Source organism: Hemiscyllium ocellatum, chromosome 9 (assembly GCF_020745735.1).
Source record: "Hemiscyllium ocellatum isolate sHemOce1 chromosome 9, sHemOce1.pat.X.cur, whole genome shotgun sequence".
Lineage (NCBI taxonomy): Eukaryota > Metazoa > Chordata > Chondrichthyes > Orectolobiformes > Hemiscylliidae > Hemiscyllium > Hemiscyllium ocellatum.
Genome location: NC_083409.1, coordinates 76,474,703 through 76,492,611, shown reverse-complemented (window position 1 = coordinate 76,492,611; position 17,909 = coordinate 76,474,703). Strand labels below are relative to the sequence as shown.

Here is a 17,909-nt window from a genome sequence, read left to right as displayed (position 1 = left end):
ATGCTTAATGTCATTTTATTCATCATTGACCATGAAGTACAGGCCATTGGTAACACGCTTTAACTTGTATTCCAGCTGGCAGCACTACTGACCTATCTGATCAGAGGTCTCGCAGCAATAGCACTGAAGGATCAGACTCTTCAACTCCAAAAGCAATCAGTGACCTAGCAGTCCGCAGAGCTCGACACAGGCTAATGTCTGGAGAATCAACTGAGAAGCGCGCCTCTAGGCCAGTTAATAAAGTGATCAAATCAGCCTCTGCAACTGCCTTGTCCCTTATGATTCCTTCAGGTAAAAATTAAAGCTGGACCTTTGATTGCATTTTTTGGACAACTTAATGAATTTGGAAGCTACAGTTTGGAGCCTTATCTTCCATTAGCATAGATTTATTTGCATTTAGGAAGCCTGATGAAGCAAATGTTGAGCACTGTTGCATTGATATAGCATTAGAACTGTGCTTAGCTTTTTAAATTAAGCACCAGAATTGGAGGGACATCTGAGGGCTAATAAGAGTGAGTGAATTTACAAATAATCAGTATATGCCAATGAAAATGAAAAGAGAAACTTAAGAGGTTAAAAGTGAACAGATCCTGAAGTCCTTGTGGCCTAGGGCACTAAAAGTAATACTTAATAAAGCAAGACAATAACTTTACAAGATTACTACAGGCCTTGTTTCTTGCTTTGGCTTAGGCTGTGCAGTTGACACTTAGTTGCTTCTCTCTTTGTAACACCTGTCATCTTCTGCTTCTGACTTCAGTGTCAAACTTGCTGCATACACATTGATCATTGAAAGTTGGTGCTTATTAATTCTTTCTAAGCCACGGAATAATCAATGACGTTATTACTTTTTTTAACAGGCAAAGCTTATTTATAATTTGTGCAAGGGGTTTATTGCACATATGCGATTGCCCCTTTAAGATGATGGACATTGAATAATATCACTTTCTACTCTCCCTTGATGGTTCCTTAGAATGTCAGTTATCCATGGGATAATCCTCTCCATTATGATCGTTTGCTATGATAAAAGGATATTTTCTGATATTTTCCTTGTACATTAGTTTTGGTTAGGGGTTTTGTATGTTGTCATATCCTCATGATTGAAGCTGTGAGATAGTTATTTCAGTTTTTGCTAAATTGGTAAGAATCCCTCATTAAATTAAACACCTACTGCTTGATTTTAAGCACCACCTTGCTTAAAAATATGCTTTGCTTTGTAGCTGTTCATTCGTGGAGCAAGTTACTTTACTTTTAAAACAGTAGATATAACCTAAAACTTGCTTATCAACTTAAAACTATAGGAAATTGATACAGAACGCCACAAAGTATTAAAACAAATAAATTACAAAGTAGGTAGTAGAAGTTACATAATGTGTATATAAAGTTTAAGTGAGTAATAAAGTGTATAAAAGGTAATGTCATGAGATATTCTCATGCATTCAGTGACTATTTAATCTTAAGTAATAAACCTTTAAAGAACTATATAGTTATAAAATTAAACACACATTGTTACAAAATTACGTCTAATAAAAAAAGTTATATTTAGCTAAAAGTAATTGCTTCTCTTCTAAAAATGTGTGAATGTTAATTTAGAACACAGCTCCTATTTCCTTTCTATTCCTCCCTTCTCAAAGTAAAGCACCTCCTAGCTGTTTGTTGTTGATAGTATCAGAGCCTCCTGATCAGGATTTAATGCGTTGAGAAGATTTGAGCATAATTAATCCTTCAACATTGCAAGTTAACACAACCTAGTTCTGAGAGATGGAATTAAACAGGGGACCCTTGCTATTTACCCTGTATTTAATTCATTTAGAGTTACCTGGTGTGTGATTTTTGACTTTCACATATTGAAGTGAGACTATGCAAAGTCATGATTCATTAAAATACTAAAGTCTGTGTAAGCAGAATAATATAATATTAGGTTAATCAATAAATATACTGGATTGCATGACTATAACTAGCTCCCAGGAGGACCAATTCCAACACCGCACAACCCAGATGGCCTCCTTCTTCAAGGACCGCAGATTCCCCCCAGACGTGATCGACGATGCCCTCCACCGCATCTCCTCCACTTCCCGCTCCTCCGCCCTTGAGCCCCGCTCCTCCAACCGCCACCAAGACAGAACCCCACTGGTTCTCACCTACCACCCCACCAACCTGCGCATACAACGTATTATCCGCCGCCATTTCCGCCACCTCCAAACGGACCCCACCACCAAGGATATATTTCCCTCCCCTCCCCTATCAGCGTTCCGCAAGGACCACTCCCTTCGTGACTCCCTTGTCAGATCCACACCCCCCACCAACCCAACCTCCACCCCCGGCACCTTCCCCTGCAACCGCAGGAAATGTAAAACTTGCGCCCACACCTCCACACTCACTTCCCTCCAAGGCCCCAAGGGATCCTTCCATATCCGCCACAAGTTCACCTGTACCTCCACACACATCATCTATTGCATCCGCTGCACCCGATGTGGCCTCCTCTATATTGGTGAGACAGGCCGCTTACTTGCGGAACGCTTCAGAGAACACCTCTGGGCCGCCCGAACCAACCAACCCAATCACCCCGTGGCTCAACACTTTAACTCCCCCTCCCACTCCACCGAGGACATGCAGGTCCTCGGACTCCTCCACCGGCAGAACACAACTACACGACGGCTGGAGGAGGAGCGCCTCATCTTCCGCCTGGGAACCCTCCAACCACAAGGTATGAATTCAGATTTCTCCAGCTTCCTCATTTCCCCTCCCCCCACCTTGTCTCAGTCGGTTCCCTCAACTCAGCACCGCCCTCCTAACCTGCAATCCTCTTCCTGACCTCTCCGCCCCCACCCCACTCCGGCCTATCACCCTCACCTTGACCTCCTTCCACCTATCCCACCTCCATCGCCCCTCCCCCTAGTCCCTCCTCCCTACCTTTTATCTCAGCCTGCTTGGCTCTCTCTCTCTTATTCCTGATGAAGGGCTTATGCTCGAAACGTTGAATTCTCTATTCCTGAGATGCTGCCTAACCTGCTGTGCTTTGACCAGCAACACATTTGCAGCTGACTATAACTAAATTAAACCAATAGTGAAACATCAATCTCCCTATTAGTCATGCACAAGTTATGATTTTCTAAAATTCACTGCATCCTACTAAAGTCCCACTAGACTGAAAATTAGCAAATGTAACAGTGCTTTCAAAAAAATTGGCCGGAATAGGAAGCTACGTATCTGATAGCCTGACATTTGTCATCAGGAAATGCTGTAATCTGTTCTGGTGGAATCTTAACAATGTATGACCTTTAGTATGATCATGCAAAAGTCAATGTGATTTACAAGAATAAAATTGCATTTGAAAAATTCATTAGAGTTTTTAGAGGATGTAACTAACAGTAGACAAGTAGATCATTTACCCATTGACCCTACTCCCCCATTCAGTTGGCTGTGAAGATAAATGGAGCATTTTGAAGTTAGTAGGCTATGACAACGAGTGCCATAGAAAATGATGCTGGCATTTCAGAGTTTACAATCTATATTAATGACAGATAAAAAGACCACTGATAATGTGTCCAAGTTTGTTGTCGATCTGAATCTGATCTGAAAATAAACTAGAAGGACCCAATGAGTGAAGCAATAGGGGCAGTTTGACTGAACAACAAGATGACAGATGGAGTATAATATATGAATGTAAGAGATTTTTTCACTTCAGTAGTCAGAATAGAAATGCAGAATATTTTTCAAAAGTTTGAAATTTTCAAGTGGTGATGTTCGGAGAGATTTGGGTGTATTTGGACAAAGTGCACAAAAAATTAACACGTGGGTACAAAAAGCAATTAGAAAGGCAATCAACATATCCATGTTTATTTCAAAGAGATTGAAGTACACGAATAAGTAAAGTCAGGCAGCATCGAGGAGCAGGAGAATTGACATTCGGTCAAAAGGAATGACGCCTAATAAAGGGCTTTTGCCCGAAACATCGATTCTCCTGCTCCTTGGAAGCTGCCTGACCTGCTGTGCTTTCCCAGCACCACACTTTCGACTTCTGATCTCCAGCATCTGCAGTCCTCACTTTCTCCTACGAGAATAAGTAAGTTTTGGTACATCTACCTCAGACTTCTATGAGCCCACACCTGGAGACTTGGTTTACTTAGATTTCTATATTTAAGGAAGGATATATTCACCTTGGGCTGATGCAGCGAATGTTCATTACATTGGTCGACATGATGAGAAAGTTATTCAATGAGGAGAGGCTGAGCAATTTAGGACACAGTCTCAGGATAAAGGTTGATTATTTCGGACTGAGATGAGAAATTTCTGCAAACAACAAGTTGTGACTCGTTAGAATTCTCTTCCCCAGAGTTTGGCTGGTCCAATGTTATGTATGTTCAAGATTGGACGGGTTTTCATCTTTCATACTTGAGCTATAAAGGAAGCAAGTTGGAAAGTAGAATTGAAGCCAAAGATTAACCATGATGGTACTGAATAATCGAGCTCTCATTCTGATTTTCTTATTGTGGTTTGAGTAATAATTTTACATATATAGAGGAATGAAATACTGAATAATACTTAGTGTTGTGAGTATTTACCAAGCACAACAGACTGAGAAACTCATCCCTAAATGCCTAAAAGGTTGTATGAAACTGAACAAAAAAATCATGATCATAGTCCTCCATAATTTCCTGTTATGTTAATCACAGAGATTTAGGTTCTAATTTTCTTCAGTGAAATATTTGGATGTTTGTGCTCATTTGCTTTACCTTAGCAAGAGGTAACAACAATGGATAATTAATATGGAATGATCAACTAGGTTTTAGTGATAAGCATAAAGATCTCAACAAAAGCAATTTTTAAAATTGTACAACCATTTACCATGCCCTGCTGTTGAAATAATACTCGATTAACATAGTTCCCCATTAATAGAGTGGGCTGGGACGAAGCCAGCTGGTGTTCTGTACTCCAGCAAAGCATTAGTTAATGATCCTATTTGTAATAGTGGACAATTTTATGCTATTTCAGAGCAATTTCTGTAACACTTTAAAATGCTTTAATTGCTTATTTAAAGAAGTCAATTCTAGATGTGGATCAATGAAAATCTCCACTCTGTCACGTAATACTGGATAAAATGGATGAAGTAATTAGTGAATTAGCCCAAAGAAGAATACTATTTTTTGGTATTTAGGCTGTTGGAAGTAGCCTTATTGAATGACTGCTTTTCTGTACTCTATTTACTTAGACCACCATACTGGTTCTCCCTTAGCCAGCCCGATGTCACCACGTTCTTTATCGTCCAATCCATCCTCACGGGATTCCTCTCCAAGCCGTGATTTTTATCCTGCTGTGAGCAATCTGAAGCCTCCGATCGTTATCCACAGAGCTGGAAAAAAATATGGCTTTACCCTTCGAGCTATTAGAGTGTATATGGGAGAGAGTGATGTCTTTACAGTTCACCATATGGTCTGGGTAAGCAGATTTACTTTGTTTCTCGGCTAATAATAATGGCTTTTTAAAAAAGAAATTGGAACTGCTTTCATTGCTGAACTGTTGGCTTCTTTTGTATTGCAGCATGTCGAGGGAGATGGACCTGCTCATGAAGCTGGCCTGCAAGCAGGGGACCTGATAACTCATGTGAATGGGGAGCCTGTTCATGGCCTGGTTCACACAGAAGTGGTGGAACTCATATTAAAGGTAGTATTCATTCCCTTCTGAAGAAATGTCTGATATAAAAGTCAATAGACTGTGTTTCATTTGTGACTCTGGTCTGTGTGAACAGCATCATTCATGCAAGTGACCTATTCTTTATACTGTGTTTGCTGTAGGGGTGCCCTCACAACATATGTGATTGCACCATATTGTTAATGCAATGACTCGTTAAACACTACAACTATTCACTCTCAAGCAGCATCACTGCTGAAGGCATTGAGACCACTGACTGTGTTAAATCCATAAGCATACGGGTAATATTAAAAGTGTAAGACTTAGAAAGATTAGCTCCAGGAGCGGAGATGCAACAAACCAGCAAGCAGAGTGGCAAAGGAAGTGGAGAACAGGATGGGAAGACAGATGCAGCCATAACGGTTGCATCACTTCCAGTTCCAACTTCCATTTGTAATGTGGGCAGAACGATATGGCTTCAACAGCAATGACCTCCTGTTTCAGTGCATTGACAGGAGGTGTAGTGATTTTCTTGTTGGATTCTCAGGCTTATTTTGTTAATTCTGATGCCTGTGTAGAATACTAAACCAACTTACCTGTGCTTAGTTTCTAAGTTTGGAAATATCTTCATCTGATAGCCAAACCCGGTTAGCAGGTAGGGTACTAAATCAGACACTGTGGCATAGGCACCTAAAACTGCAGCCTTTCCACAGCTGAATTGGATCTCCAAACAAGTAGTTTGCTTGTATGAAAAATACGATTGTTATTTATAAAAGCTTTACATTAAGCTTTAAACTGTATCCACTGCAATTTAAAATCTGTCCAGGTAAAATGTTGCTATTTTCTTTGTTTAAAATTGGAAAAGTCAAAATGTATTTAAAATTTTATAAAACCAGTGGGAAGCAAAGGCAGATCCCAGTACATGAATGTAAAATCAAGGCTAAAGCATTTGTAGCTTCCTTCAGGCACAAATACTGAACAGATGGCCCATCTCTGCCTCGATAGGCCCCTCATTCAAAGTTGGCAATTAGAGTCTCTTCACATAATGTCAAGAAACAGCTGGGTCCACTGGATAATGCTAAGGCAATGGGTCTTGACAACATACCTGATGTAATTTTAGGTAGTGGTGCTTCAGAATTGGACATCAAACTAACCAAGTTGTTCCAGTACAGCAGCACCACTACAGGAATGGGAAGACTGCTCAAGTATGGCAAATACAGGGCAAATATACTCCAGCCAATGACTGTTTCATTATTCTACTCTTCATTATCATCAAAGTCATGGTGGAATGACATTGGCAGTTCTATCAGTGGCACTTACTCAGCACCAGTGAGCTGGTCACTTTGGGTTCTGCCAGGGCCACTCAGTCCTAGACCTTTTTATTATGCTTGTCCCAACATGGACAAAAAAAACCTGAACTCCAGTAGTGTGGTGTGACTGACTGTCATTGACACCAAGGTAACATTTGACTGATTATGGCACCAAGGAATCCTAGCAAAATTGATATCAGTGGGAATTGAAGTAAAGTTTTCCACTGGCTAGAGTCATACTTCCAATAAAGGCTTGTGGTTAGTTTGTGAAGGCTAATCATTTTATCCTTTTATCCAGTTCCTCATGACCCTGTCCTCGGTGCAGCCTTCTTGTGTGGCTTCATGAATGATGTTCCCTCCATCACAAAGTTAGAAATGGGAATGTTTTCTGATGTTTGCATAGTATTCAGTTCTGTTTACTGCTCCTGTAGTGCCGAAGTTTCCATCACCACATACAGCAAGATCTAGCCACCATTTTGCCTGCACTGATGACAGGCACACAGGGCCAGGTAATGACAATTCCCAACAGGAGTAAATCTAACTATTTTCCCTTAATACTCAGTGGCATTATTAACACTGAATTCCCTCAGCACCAACATTCCTAAAGTCCCTCAGACCTGTCCATCTTCTGTAAGGTACAAGCTGGGGTTCAGTGGAATACTTTCTGCTTACCTAGATGATTACTGTTCCAGTCCTCAAAAATCTTGACAATATACAGGACAATGCATCGGCTGGATCATTCACTTCTGGCATCACAGACAGTAGTGTGGACCATCTATAAGATGCACCATATACCATCAGGCCTTCTTCCTTAACCAAACCCTCAACCCAACCAAGGTGGCAGATTCATCAGATCACCATTGCAAGTTTCTTCCACTGCAAAGCTCTAAATGTCCTCACTTGGAACTAAATTTTCACTCCTTCACTGTTACTCAATCGGAGGCCAGGAATCCCTTCTTAATAACATTGTGATTGTGCCTACATGGATTGGACTATAGTGATTCAAGAAGACAGTTTACCACTGCCACCACTAGTGACACAAATAGAAATAATCTATTATTAGACCCATACTTACAAGATGACCAAGACTGGGAACTAAATATTCCATGGAATGCAACATATTTAAAGGACAGACCAAATGGAAAAGGAGTAAACCTGACAGTATGGGGTAACTCCTGGACAGACGTGCGAAATCATCTTGGCTCGGAAGGTTAGGAAGTAGAATGGATATGGGTAGTGGTCAGGATTGATTTGGGTGTGAAAATGTTGATTGAACTATTTTGGGGTCCCTAAAAGTGGTTGCACAGTTATACAGAGTATTAAACAAAAAGTAATTAGAATAGTCACTTGGTGTTACAGAACTTGAGTATTGCTGAAAATAAAGTGGATGTGCTGCCAAAGCTTTTTATCTGGCATTCATCAAAATTGACACAAGAATCCAAAATCTCAAGAGCAACACTGCTTCGCCAAGGGTGCAAATCAGTCAGCATGTTGACTGTGGTCATGATATTGCTGTGGCAAATGCACCTAGGGACATTTACCTCAAAAGAGACTAGTTGTTTGTCTCTCATTGACTGGCCCTGATGTGCCATGGGAAATTGCAATTTCAATGAACTGCCTTACCCTTGATGGTGTTGTTAAAGCTGCACTCATCTGGGGTAATAGAGATAGTCACATCACACTTAGACTTGTGCCATATTGTAAGTGATGAAGAATCAGGAGATCCATTGCACACCACAGAATTCTCTGTTCTTGACGTGTTCTTGTGGTCACTGCATTGATATGGCTGGTGACAATTAAGTTTCTTGTCAATGGTGACTGTCAAATGTTAATGATGAGGATTTTTATCAAAATGGTGCATGATGTTACCTGAATATTTGCTGAATATCTGAAGCAAATATTTATTTTTAACAATTAACATCTATTCATAGAGCGGAAACAAGGTTTCAATATCGACAACTCCTTTTGAGAATACTTCAATCAAAATTGGGCCAGCTCGGAGATCTAACTACAAGTCAAAGATGGCAAGGAGGAATAAGAAGGCTAAAACTAAAGATGGCCAGGAGAGGTACTTTTGAGCAGAAATTATTACTAACACCAGTTTTTCCCGTTTAATTTTCCAGTTTTAGGACTCTTACTGTTGAAATGAGCCAATGGGCTTTAAAACTTTACAGTTATGAGTTGTTTAAGAATTATTGATGAGTAACTAGGCTTTTTTTTTGTTCAAGAGACATTTTCCTTTTTTTTAGGACCTAGCAAACATAATTATTGAATTTTGAATGAGAATAGTTATTGTCTATTCACTCTGCATTTTCCTGCTGCTCAAAATCAGTAAGCATCTGAGCAGGATGCCACTGTAATGAAGCCACAACTCCTGCCTTTACTGTGATAATTCCTATGTGGCAGCTTAGCAGTGTCAGTTTGAGTAAGACAGCTACCTGATGGAGCAGCAGGCCCAGAAAGCTAGTGCTTCTAAATAAACCTGTTAGAATATAGCCTGATATTGTGTGATTTTTAACTTTGTCCACCCTAGTCCAACACTGTCTCTTCCACACCAATTTGAAGTAAGATAATGTAGCCTTACACTTACTTTAAAAAAATGCAACGTAAAACATGGCTATCTATTTTAATTTTTGCCTCGAAATTTGGTCACAAGACCTTTCTGTTACCATTGCAATTGATAAAATTGGAAAAAAAAATTATTGCAATGCATTAAAGTCAGCAAATCTTACATCTAGTTTTCTAGTATTTGTAGAATCTGGTGGTCCAATCCTGCTTAATTACAATTATTGATATCACTGCAAGTTGTCCCTTCTTCTATGTGTATGATTTGGTCTCCTTTTCGTAACCAGTTCAGTGTGTTACATTATAGAAAGCCAACTTGCAGAGTTGCAAGTGCACACTGACACCGATGTCTTGACATTGCTTAAAGGGACAGGCGGTATAAATTTTTCTGAATCCATTTTGCGCTTTGCGTTATTGGTAGAAACATCAATTTACACTTTCCTTTTTTAAGCATGTCAGGCTTTTAATTCAATTGTGTTCAATTTATTACTTCTACTTTTTAATTTGCAGTAAGAAAAGAAGCTCACTCTTCCGAAAGGTTACAAAACAAGCAACATTGCTACATACAAGTCGGAGTTTGTCCTCCCTGAATCGATCTCTATCATCTGGAGAAAGTGTGCCAGGTTCACCAACCCACAACCTTTCCCCTCGCTCACCAACCCAGAGTTATAGGTCGACGCCAGATTCTGTACACTCAGGTAGACATCATTTCTACAGTAAAGTAATAGTCTAATTTGTGGTAGTACTGAAGACACTGTCACTAATTACAGGAAAATTTTCTAGGACGTTTCAGAAGGAATTGTTTTTAGAGCTCAAATTTTATTTTCACTGCTCGTTTTTAAAATTCTAGAACTTCACCAGTTAATCTTTATTGATTTTGTTTTTTTGTTGATTTGTGTGTCACAGGTTAGACTGTCATTTACAGACACTCCCTAAATGTTCCAGAGAAGGTGGTGGTCAGCTGCTTTCTTGAACTGCTGCAGTCCAATTTCTGATGTATTTCTTGAAAATAATTGTCATTTTACTGACATCACCTGACTATCTCCTGATTCATTTCTTAACAAGCCATTTTGTAAGATCACCTCTTTTATATAAGTTCCAACTGGAAAGATCTTTACCAACAGAAGGTGACACGAGTGAGCAGTTTATGTATCTGCTTAAACATTCAGTGGTGACACTGTATACTCTAGCTATCATTCTAAATGATATTCTAAAAAAAATACAAAACTCAGTACAGAACCTAATTCCAAAGTAATAAAATCATACACATGCATACTCATAGACCTGTTTACACACTTTGTTTTTGAAGAAAAGCATTTTACTTCATAGCATTCTCACATGTGAAAGGCTAAGTTTAATTATCCTGACCCATAAAATAACAAGGAGAAAGTGAGGACTGCAGATGCTGGAGATCAGAGTCGAGAGTGTGGTGCTGGGAAAGCACAGCAGGTCAGGCTGCATCCAAGGAGCATGAGAATAAACGTTTTGGGCATGAGCCCTTCATCAGCCCTTCATCATGATTCCTGATGAAGGGCTTATGCCTGAAACGTCGATCCTTTTGCTCTTCAGATGCTGCCTGACCTGCTGTGCTTTTCCAGCACCACACTCTTGACCCATAAAATAACAAGAAATTCTTAATTCCTACTTATGACTTTGCTTTCTCCCTACAGGAAATGTTTACAACTAACCACAATAATACAGGATCTAATTTAATTCTTTACTTGATAATGAAGATAAAATTGTTCATCATTGTACAATAACTTAACCTTACGTATGTTCTTTGTTCAATTCGCACTGTACATTTGTGAACAATATCGCTTGATATAACAATGATGGGCTGCTATGTTATTGGAGTTGTCTTATCTTAAACTAGGGCCCTGTTTGGTAGATCCAATAGAGATAAATACCCAAATGGTATTATTGAAAAACATTAGCAATTTTTACTTTTAGCTCCCTCAAGCAATGTCATGAAAAATAGACTCCTTAATTATTCATTCATTTCTTGTTTGTTATTTTCAAATCATCAGCCATATTTGCATGCCTATCAGCAGTGGCTGCATTTAAAATGTTTTTCGATATAGAATATAGTACTTGTGGCCATCCTGATGAAATACAGGAAGGGTCACTGGATTTGAAACATTGACTCTGCTTTCTTTCCATAGAAGCTGCCAGACCTGTTGACTTTCTCCAGCAATTTTAATTTTTGTCTTAGATTTCCACATCCACAGTTCTTAGTTTTAGATTATGTTATGACACAGCTGTTAATTAAACCAAACATCCAGAAAAAGCTCACCTCACCTCGTAGTCTGTTAAAATTTGAGTGACAGAGAACTCCCAAATTCCACTATTTAAAGAAAGTACTATCAATTTATTCTTTAACTCTAAAAGTGAACATTAAGCAACAGCTATTCACAACGCTAAGCCCCCTTTCTCTTAACTGTTTATTACCTGCCTCCAATTCTATAACATTATACTGTTCCAATAAAAGCACTTATTAAAATTACATCAACTTAATTTGAAAACCATACAGTGGCTGTCATCTGTGGTGTCTGTCTTCTTCCAGCTAAAGATCTCCCTGGGTCGTCGTCTTTCTTTTTACTATGAAGATGTTTCATATGAAAAGGTCCCTTTGATAGAGAGTGTTTCAAATGGCAGTTGCTCTCTCAATGGCAGTTACTCTGTCTGACGTACAAACTGCCTGCCTTTTTTTGTACCCCAACATCAGATCATCTCATTGATTCGATGTTGGCAAAACAATAAATTCAAACTCGATTGGGTTTTAGTAACCTGGGACATAATTTAAACTGATTAAATTCGAATTGTTGTCAACTCGAATTTAACAGCAGCCAACTCGGGTAATCATTTCACTGCCAAATGTTGCATATTTTCAATTTTCCAGTATAACTGGCTAGTCATCGCAGGTGCTTGTCAGCTCTTAGTTCAGAACATCATTCACTCTCTCTTAAAGGTACAATACTCACCTTCAATTTAATAACAATTAAGATAGAATAAATGCTTTCCTCATTCTTATTTTCATGTTCTTTGAGTTGCTAAAACTAGGCTAAAATCAGTTAAGACAAACAAACTCAATTACGTAATACATGAAATAAGATCATGATTCATAAGTTTTAAAGTTTCAAATGAGCTGAATTGTTCTGCATTTGTAGTTTTAAGTAAGTCATTATTGTGGTGTTTCATGGACCCATGTAGCTTGAAGTTGTTTTGAGATTTTTATTAAATCATTATTTGGTCGTTGTAGAACTATACTAGAGAACACAAATACCAAGGTTATCTCATGTCACTGAAACTATCAAATTCTGTGCAGTTTGCTGAGAAAAGAATGTGCTCTAAAATCAAACTTGTTCAATTTTCATCTCATCTAAATTGCATCAAAATAAAGCATAGAGCTGTGGCTAGACAGTTATGAGTGTGTTTATAGAAATTCCGTAAGCAATACATTTATTGGATCACACATTTGTCCCTCATTAGTAATTAGGTGATGATAAGATATGAATAACAAGGACAGAATTATCCAAAAAGCAATTTTTAATTCCTATGCCTATGATTGGAAACGGTAAAGGAAGTATTTCTGATCTCTCCTTGTAATAGAGAAAAACGTGATGACCAAATCTACATAAGCTTTTATGATGTGTCCTTCAGATATTTCTTGTGCAAAATTATGTATTGGAGGTGAATAACTAGATTTGCAGGGTTTTTTTTGTCATTGCATGGTTGTGTTTAGCTGTTTTCATCTCACGAATGTCAGTTGGGTATGATTTTTAAGTTACTCTCTTTTTATTGAATAATAATCCCATGTTTTGATCTCTCTCGTTCTAGTTGGTGGTAATTCTTCACAGAGCAGTTCTCCGAGTTCCAGCGTGCCCAATTCTCCCGCCAGTTCTGGTCACATCCGTCCGAGCTCCCTCCAAGGATTAGCTCCCAAACTTCAGCGACAGTATAGGTCACCTAGACGTAAGTCTGCAGGGAATATCCCCCTTTCTCCTCTGGCTCGCACACCATCACCCACTCCGCAGCCAACATCTCCTCAGCGCTCCCCATCTCCACTGCCTTCACATTCTTTGGGCAGTTCAAATGCAGCACAATCATTTCCAGTTAAATTACACTCTTCCCCACCACTGGTCCGGCAAATCTCCAGGCCAAAGAGTGCAGAACCTCCAAGATCACCTTTACTGAAGAGGGTGCAGTCAGCTGAAAAATTGGCTGCCACTCTATCATCTGAAAAGAAGTTGTCATCTTCCCGAAAGCACAGCCTGGATATTTCACACTCAGAATTTAAGAAAGAAATGCTGCAGAGAGACCCCAGTCTGCAGAGTTTACAAGAATCTGCTAATGAGACACAAGGCAACAAACGTGGCCCTGCAGAAAAGGGGACACTAAAGCAACCTGCTGCCCGAAAAATTGGCAGACAAGAATCATCAGAAGGGATGAGTAAGGGCAAATTGAATGACAAGCTGGTAGCAATAAGACATGACAGAGCAGAAAGAAGAGAAGCTTTACAAAAGCAAGATGCCATTCGTGAGGTAGAGATCTCTGAGGATGAAAGTGATGAAGGTTCAGAAGATAGCCAGGAAGGGAGAAAGTTGCATCGGTCTTCTGCTCAAACTGATGTTTCAAATTTACTTGAAACTTGTTATAATTCATGTAAAGCAGAAAGTAGAGATTCTTCAGAGGATGATCTCAGTTCTATGTTCTTACCTGAGTCTAAAGAAATGAGCAGTTCAGCTGCACAGAAAATAGAACAATATCAGTCAGAAGAACTTTCAATTAACACTGTACCTGGGAAAAAGGCTGTACTAGAGCATGATGTCTTGGGCATAGAAAAGAGTGGCCAGAATAAAACAGGTTCCAGAGACTTGAATACTATTGAAGTAAAAAAGCCTCTAATGGATTGTGTTACCACAAAGGTTAATGATTCACCCAAAATGCACTCAATGCAAAAAGCCGCAGAGGAACCATCAAACCAAGAACTCAGGAAGTCAGCATTCAAAATACATCAAGACATTCAAATGAATTTATTGGAAGCTGGTATTGATAGCAGTAGCACTCCTCTTAATCAGATGGTGCATAGAAAACCTACAGAGGATGAACATCGCAAACTACCAGAAGTAGCTGATCAACATCTGCTTTTCACATCAATGTCTCCTCATACCTCAGAGCATCCCCAGAGAATTGAAGGTCCTAAAAAGGATGTCACGCGAACTGTTTGCAAGCCAAATGATGAGGTCCAAGGCCAAATTGTGAATAAGCAAAAAGATTCGTTTGGAATTGGTACAAAGTCTTTTCATTCAAATAATGCCAAGTATCTTAAACATTCCACTGCAGGGGAAATGGAAGGAAGATTAAGCCAAAGTGAGCAAATATTAAAGGAAAGTGAAGGGCCTGACATCAAAACTCAACCTGCAATAAATACAGAAAATACAGGTGGCACAAAATGCTCTCCAGCTAGCTTTGTTAAAACACCTTTTGTTTCCCATTTAGCTACTGTTGCCAAAAATGTATTGGGTCCAGTGAAGTTGGCTATCCCTGGAATAACAGAAACTGAAAGGAGGAAAGAAGTGGGTTCATATGATTTGGCAGCCAGGAATGATAAAGAAGGACCACATTTAAACACATTTGAGCCTTCTGCAGTGTCAAGTATCACAACACCCTCATCAAAGCCTGAAGATTCGAATCTGAAATTCGAAGAGAAGGGCATAGTTGGTGGTTCCTTGTTAAAGTCTGAGCCAGTCGTGGAAGCTTTATGTGAGCAAAAAGCAGTGCAAGATACTGCAAGAATTTCATCACCAAGAGGACAACAACAACTGAATGTGGAAAAGTGTGGGGAGAGATCAATCCGGAAGTTGTCATGTAAAAAGTAAAGAATCAGTAGACTGTAAGTCAGAGCAGAACGTGCAGCTATCACACAAATTTGCATGTGATAATTACAAAAAAACATAGTTGATAATTCCCGATTGTAGGGAAATGGGTTATCAGCATTTAACTATAAATACCTTTTTTTGGAGGTTACTTAGCTGCATGTTTGACTTTGTATCCATACACTATTGCAAAAAAAAAATCAAATATGTATGAATAGTTTAGCATTTTCTTAACACTATATTCAGTTCTGAGGACGAGTCCTGTTCTGCCAATATGCTACTGTTTCATTTTTCTTTGGATGTGAGCTGACATTTCAAACAGGGTAGCTGGCATTATTTTTTTCCACTCTATCGCAAATACCAATTTGATTTTAAGTTGGACCAAGGGTTCTTTGGAAAATTGCAAATTGGTGGTAATTCCTGTGTACACTGTGATTTTTATGAGAAATGCCATAACGCACATGAATGAGTACATTTAGCTGACATATCATCTCTGTTTTCTACATTTTCAAATTTAAGTGACTCCCAACTGCAAAATGCCTATAATGTGCATTGATATCTGTATACGTGCAACCCAGGTTTGCCAACAGAGCCTTGCTAGAGGCCTATACGTTATTATTTACTAGATTCTTTGTTGTCATGGTGTTGCCTGAACTCTTAGCTCTGTAATGTAACTTGTCACTATGCAAGGTAATACATTCCTGCAGAGTATTTGACAGTGTACTGTATTTTGTCCTTCTTTTGTATTAATGTATCAGAGAAATGTATCTTATTTATTGTAAATATATACACGACAGTCTTGGATGTCTTTCTGGGTTTGTGCCACGTAGATACTTTGTTGTCATGGAGAAATGTTGTGAATATGTAATGGAAGTACTTTCACAAAAAATTGAGAAGCATTTAAAACAAAACCATTTTAGTACTTATTTAGCCAATACGAAATGTTGCCTAAACTGTTGCAGTAGGGTTTTTTGTGTTGCATTATTATGGCATGTTGGATTTAATGTCATCCCTTTAAATATACAGAACATTTTTCACATTTCAAAACACATGTTGAATAATACCCTTTAGACCTAAGACTTTAATGGCAGTTTGCTTCACTTTTTTTTAAAAGCTCCCATTACAACAATATAACAACTTTGCAATAGTTTTATGTAACAAGCTGTTAGCTTTCAGCTGATGTGAAAGTTTTAATTTGGTTTCCCCTTCTCTCTTTCCTCTGTTTCTCCCCTCCCAAACAACCTCTGCCCTTAATCATGCTACCTTCACGATGTATTGCACTAATAGAACTCTGAGCTTCTGCTAGCCTAACAATTGTAGATTGCTTTGTTTCATTAGCAGTTATATTTTGCTAAATGTGTCAGATAGTTGAACCAAGTAAGTTAGACAGTTAACGGTTAATACTGACTGATTTTAATTGCTGTGTTTAAATTTTTTAAATAAAAAGACAAAAAGGAAAAAAGAGCAGGTTCTAAGGACATTATAGTACTGTGGAGCTTATGCTTTTGTTCGCAGTACATCTAATTGATTTCTTTCTGCTATAATGTTTTCACTCAAAGTTAATGAGGAAGAATACTTGAAATAAAGGGGGTGTGTTTACTGCCGTGAAAAGGAGTATGGCATTTTTTGTGTTGTCTTTCATACTTATCAAGTTAGGGTGAAGATTTGTTCTTGTTTTCTAAATGCCTCAATGCCTCGAGTCCAGTATTATGCAACACACTAGTGTTCATGATCCAGATGGCAATGTTTAAGGATGTGCACCTGCAATTATGACAGTCACAAAAAATGTACTTATAAAATACAGGCTAATTGCATTTAACTTGTTCTTTGATGTGGCTGTTAAGCCATAATTCGCAAAATTTAAGAGTTGTGGTTAATTTCTAAATTGTGCATAAATGTGGTATGATTCAGTTTTTTTTTAAAGTCAATACTCCCATTTCACCACATTATTTTCACCAAAGATAGTAAAATTAATTTAAAATAAATTTCAATTAATTGAAATATGCTGTTCAATCTGTTACATGTTGACATAATGAGGGTCGGTTATGTATCACCTCTGAGAAATGTCTGAGTGCCCTTTGTATACAAAGGGCATCAGTTAGCTCAGCTGGCTTTATGGCTGGTTTGTGATGCCCCTAGTATGGATTAAATTCCCACAATGGCTGAGGGTATCAAGAAGTATTCTCCTTCTCAACTTCTGTCCTCAGGTTAAACCACCATCATTCATCTATCTCTGATAAAAGGGGTGGTCTTATGGGACTATGACGACTTTACCTTTTATCAATTGACTTTCAAATTCCGATTTATGTTATAATATATAAGCATTTATGGAAAAGGCTTTCAGTCACAAGGCATATTTGTTCTTTCCATACATAACATTGGAAGCATGTTGAGTTGTCATAAATAAAATCTCTGAGAAGAATAAATAATATGATCCTTTTTCTAAAATCTCCTAAAATAAACTTCTGAAATTTCATAGTAACTGTCTAATATTGCAGCTTTCATTACTCAGTCTTAACCACTTGAATGA

General features: G+C 38.6%; 1 protein-coding gene across 3 annotated transcripts in view; it reads left to right on the top strand.

The window, feature by feature from the left end:
• The window catches only part of mast2 (microtubule associated serine/threonine kinase 2), a 416,215-nt gene extending 399,060 nt beyond the window's left edge, over positions 1–17,155 (top strand). For all 3 annotated transcript variants that reach the window (XM_060830482.1, XM_060830481.1, XM_060830483.1), the window contains 6 exons: positions 76–291; positions 5,210–5,436; positions 5,539–5,661; positions 8,870–9,006; positions 10,014–10,201; positions 13,341–17,155. In XM_060830482.1, the coding sequence (XP_060686465.1) occupies positions 76–291; positions 5,210–5,436; positions 5,539–5,661; positions 8,870–9,006; positions 10,014–10,201; positions 13,341–15,382 (2,933 nt within the window). In that variant the 3' untranslated portion in view covers positions 15,383–17,155. The remainder of the gene's footprint in view (positions 1–75; positions 292–5,209; positions 5,437–5,538; positions 5,662–8,869; positions 9,007–10,013; positions 10,202–13,340) is intronic.
• Positions 17,156–17,909: the final 754 nt, after the last annotated feature.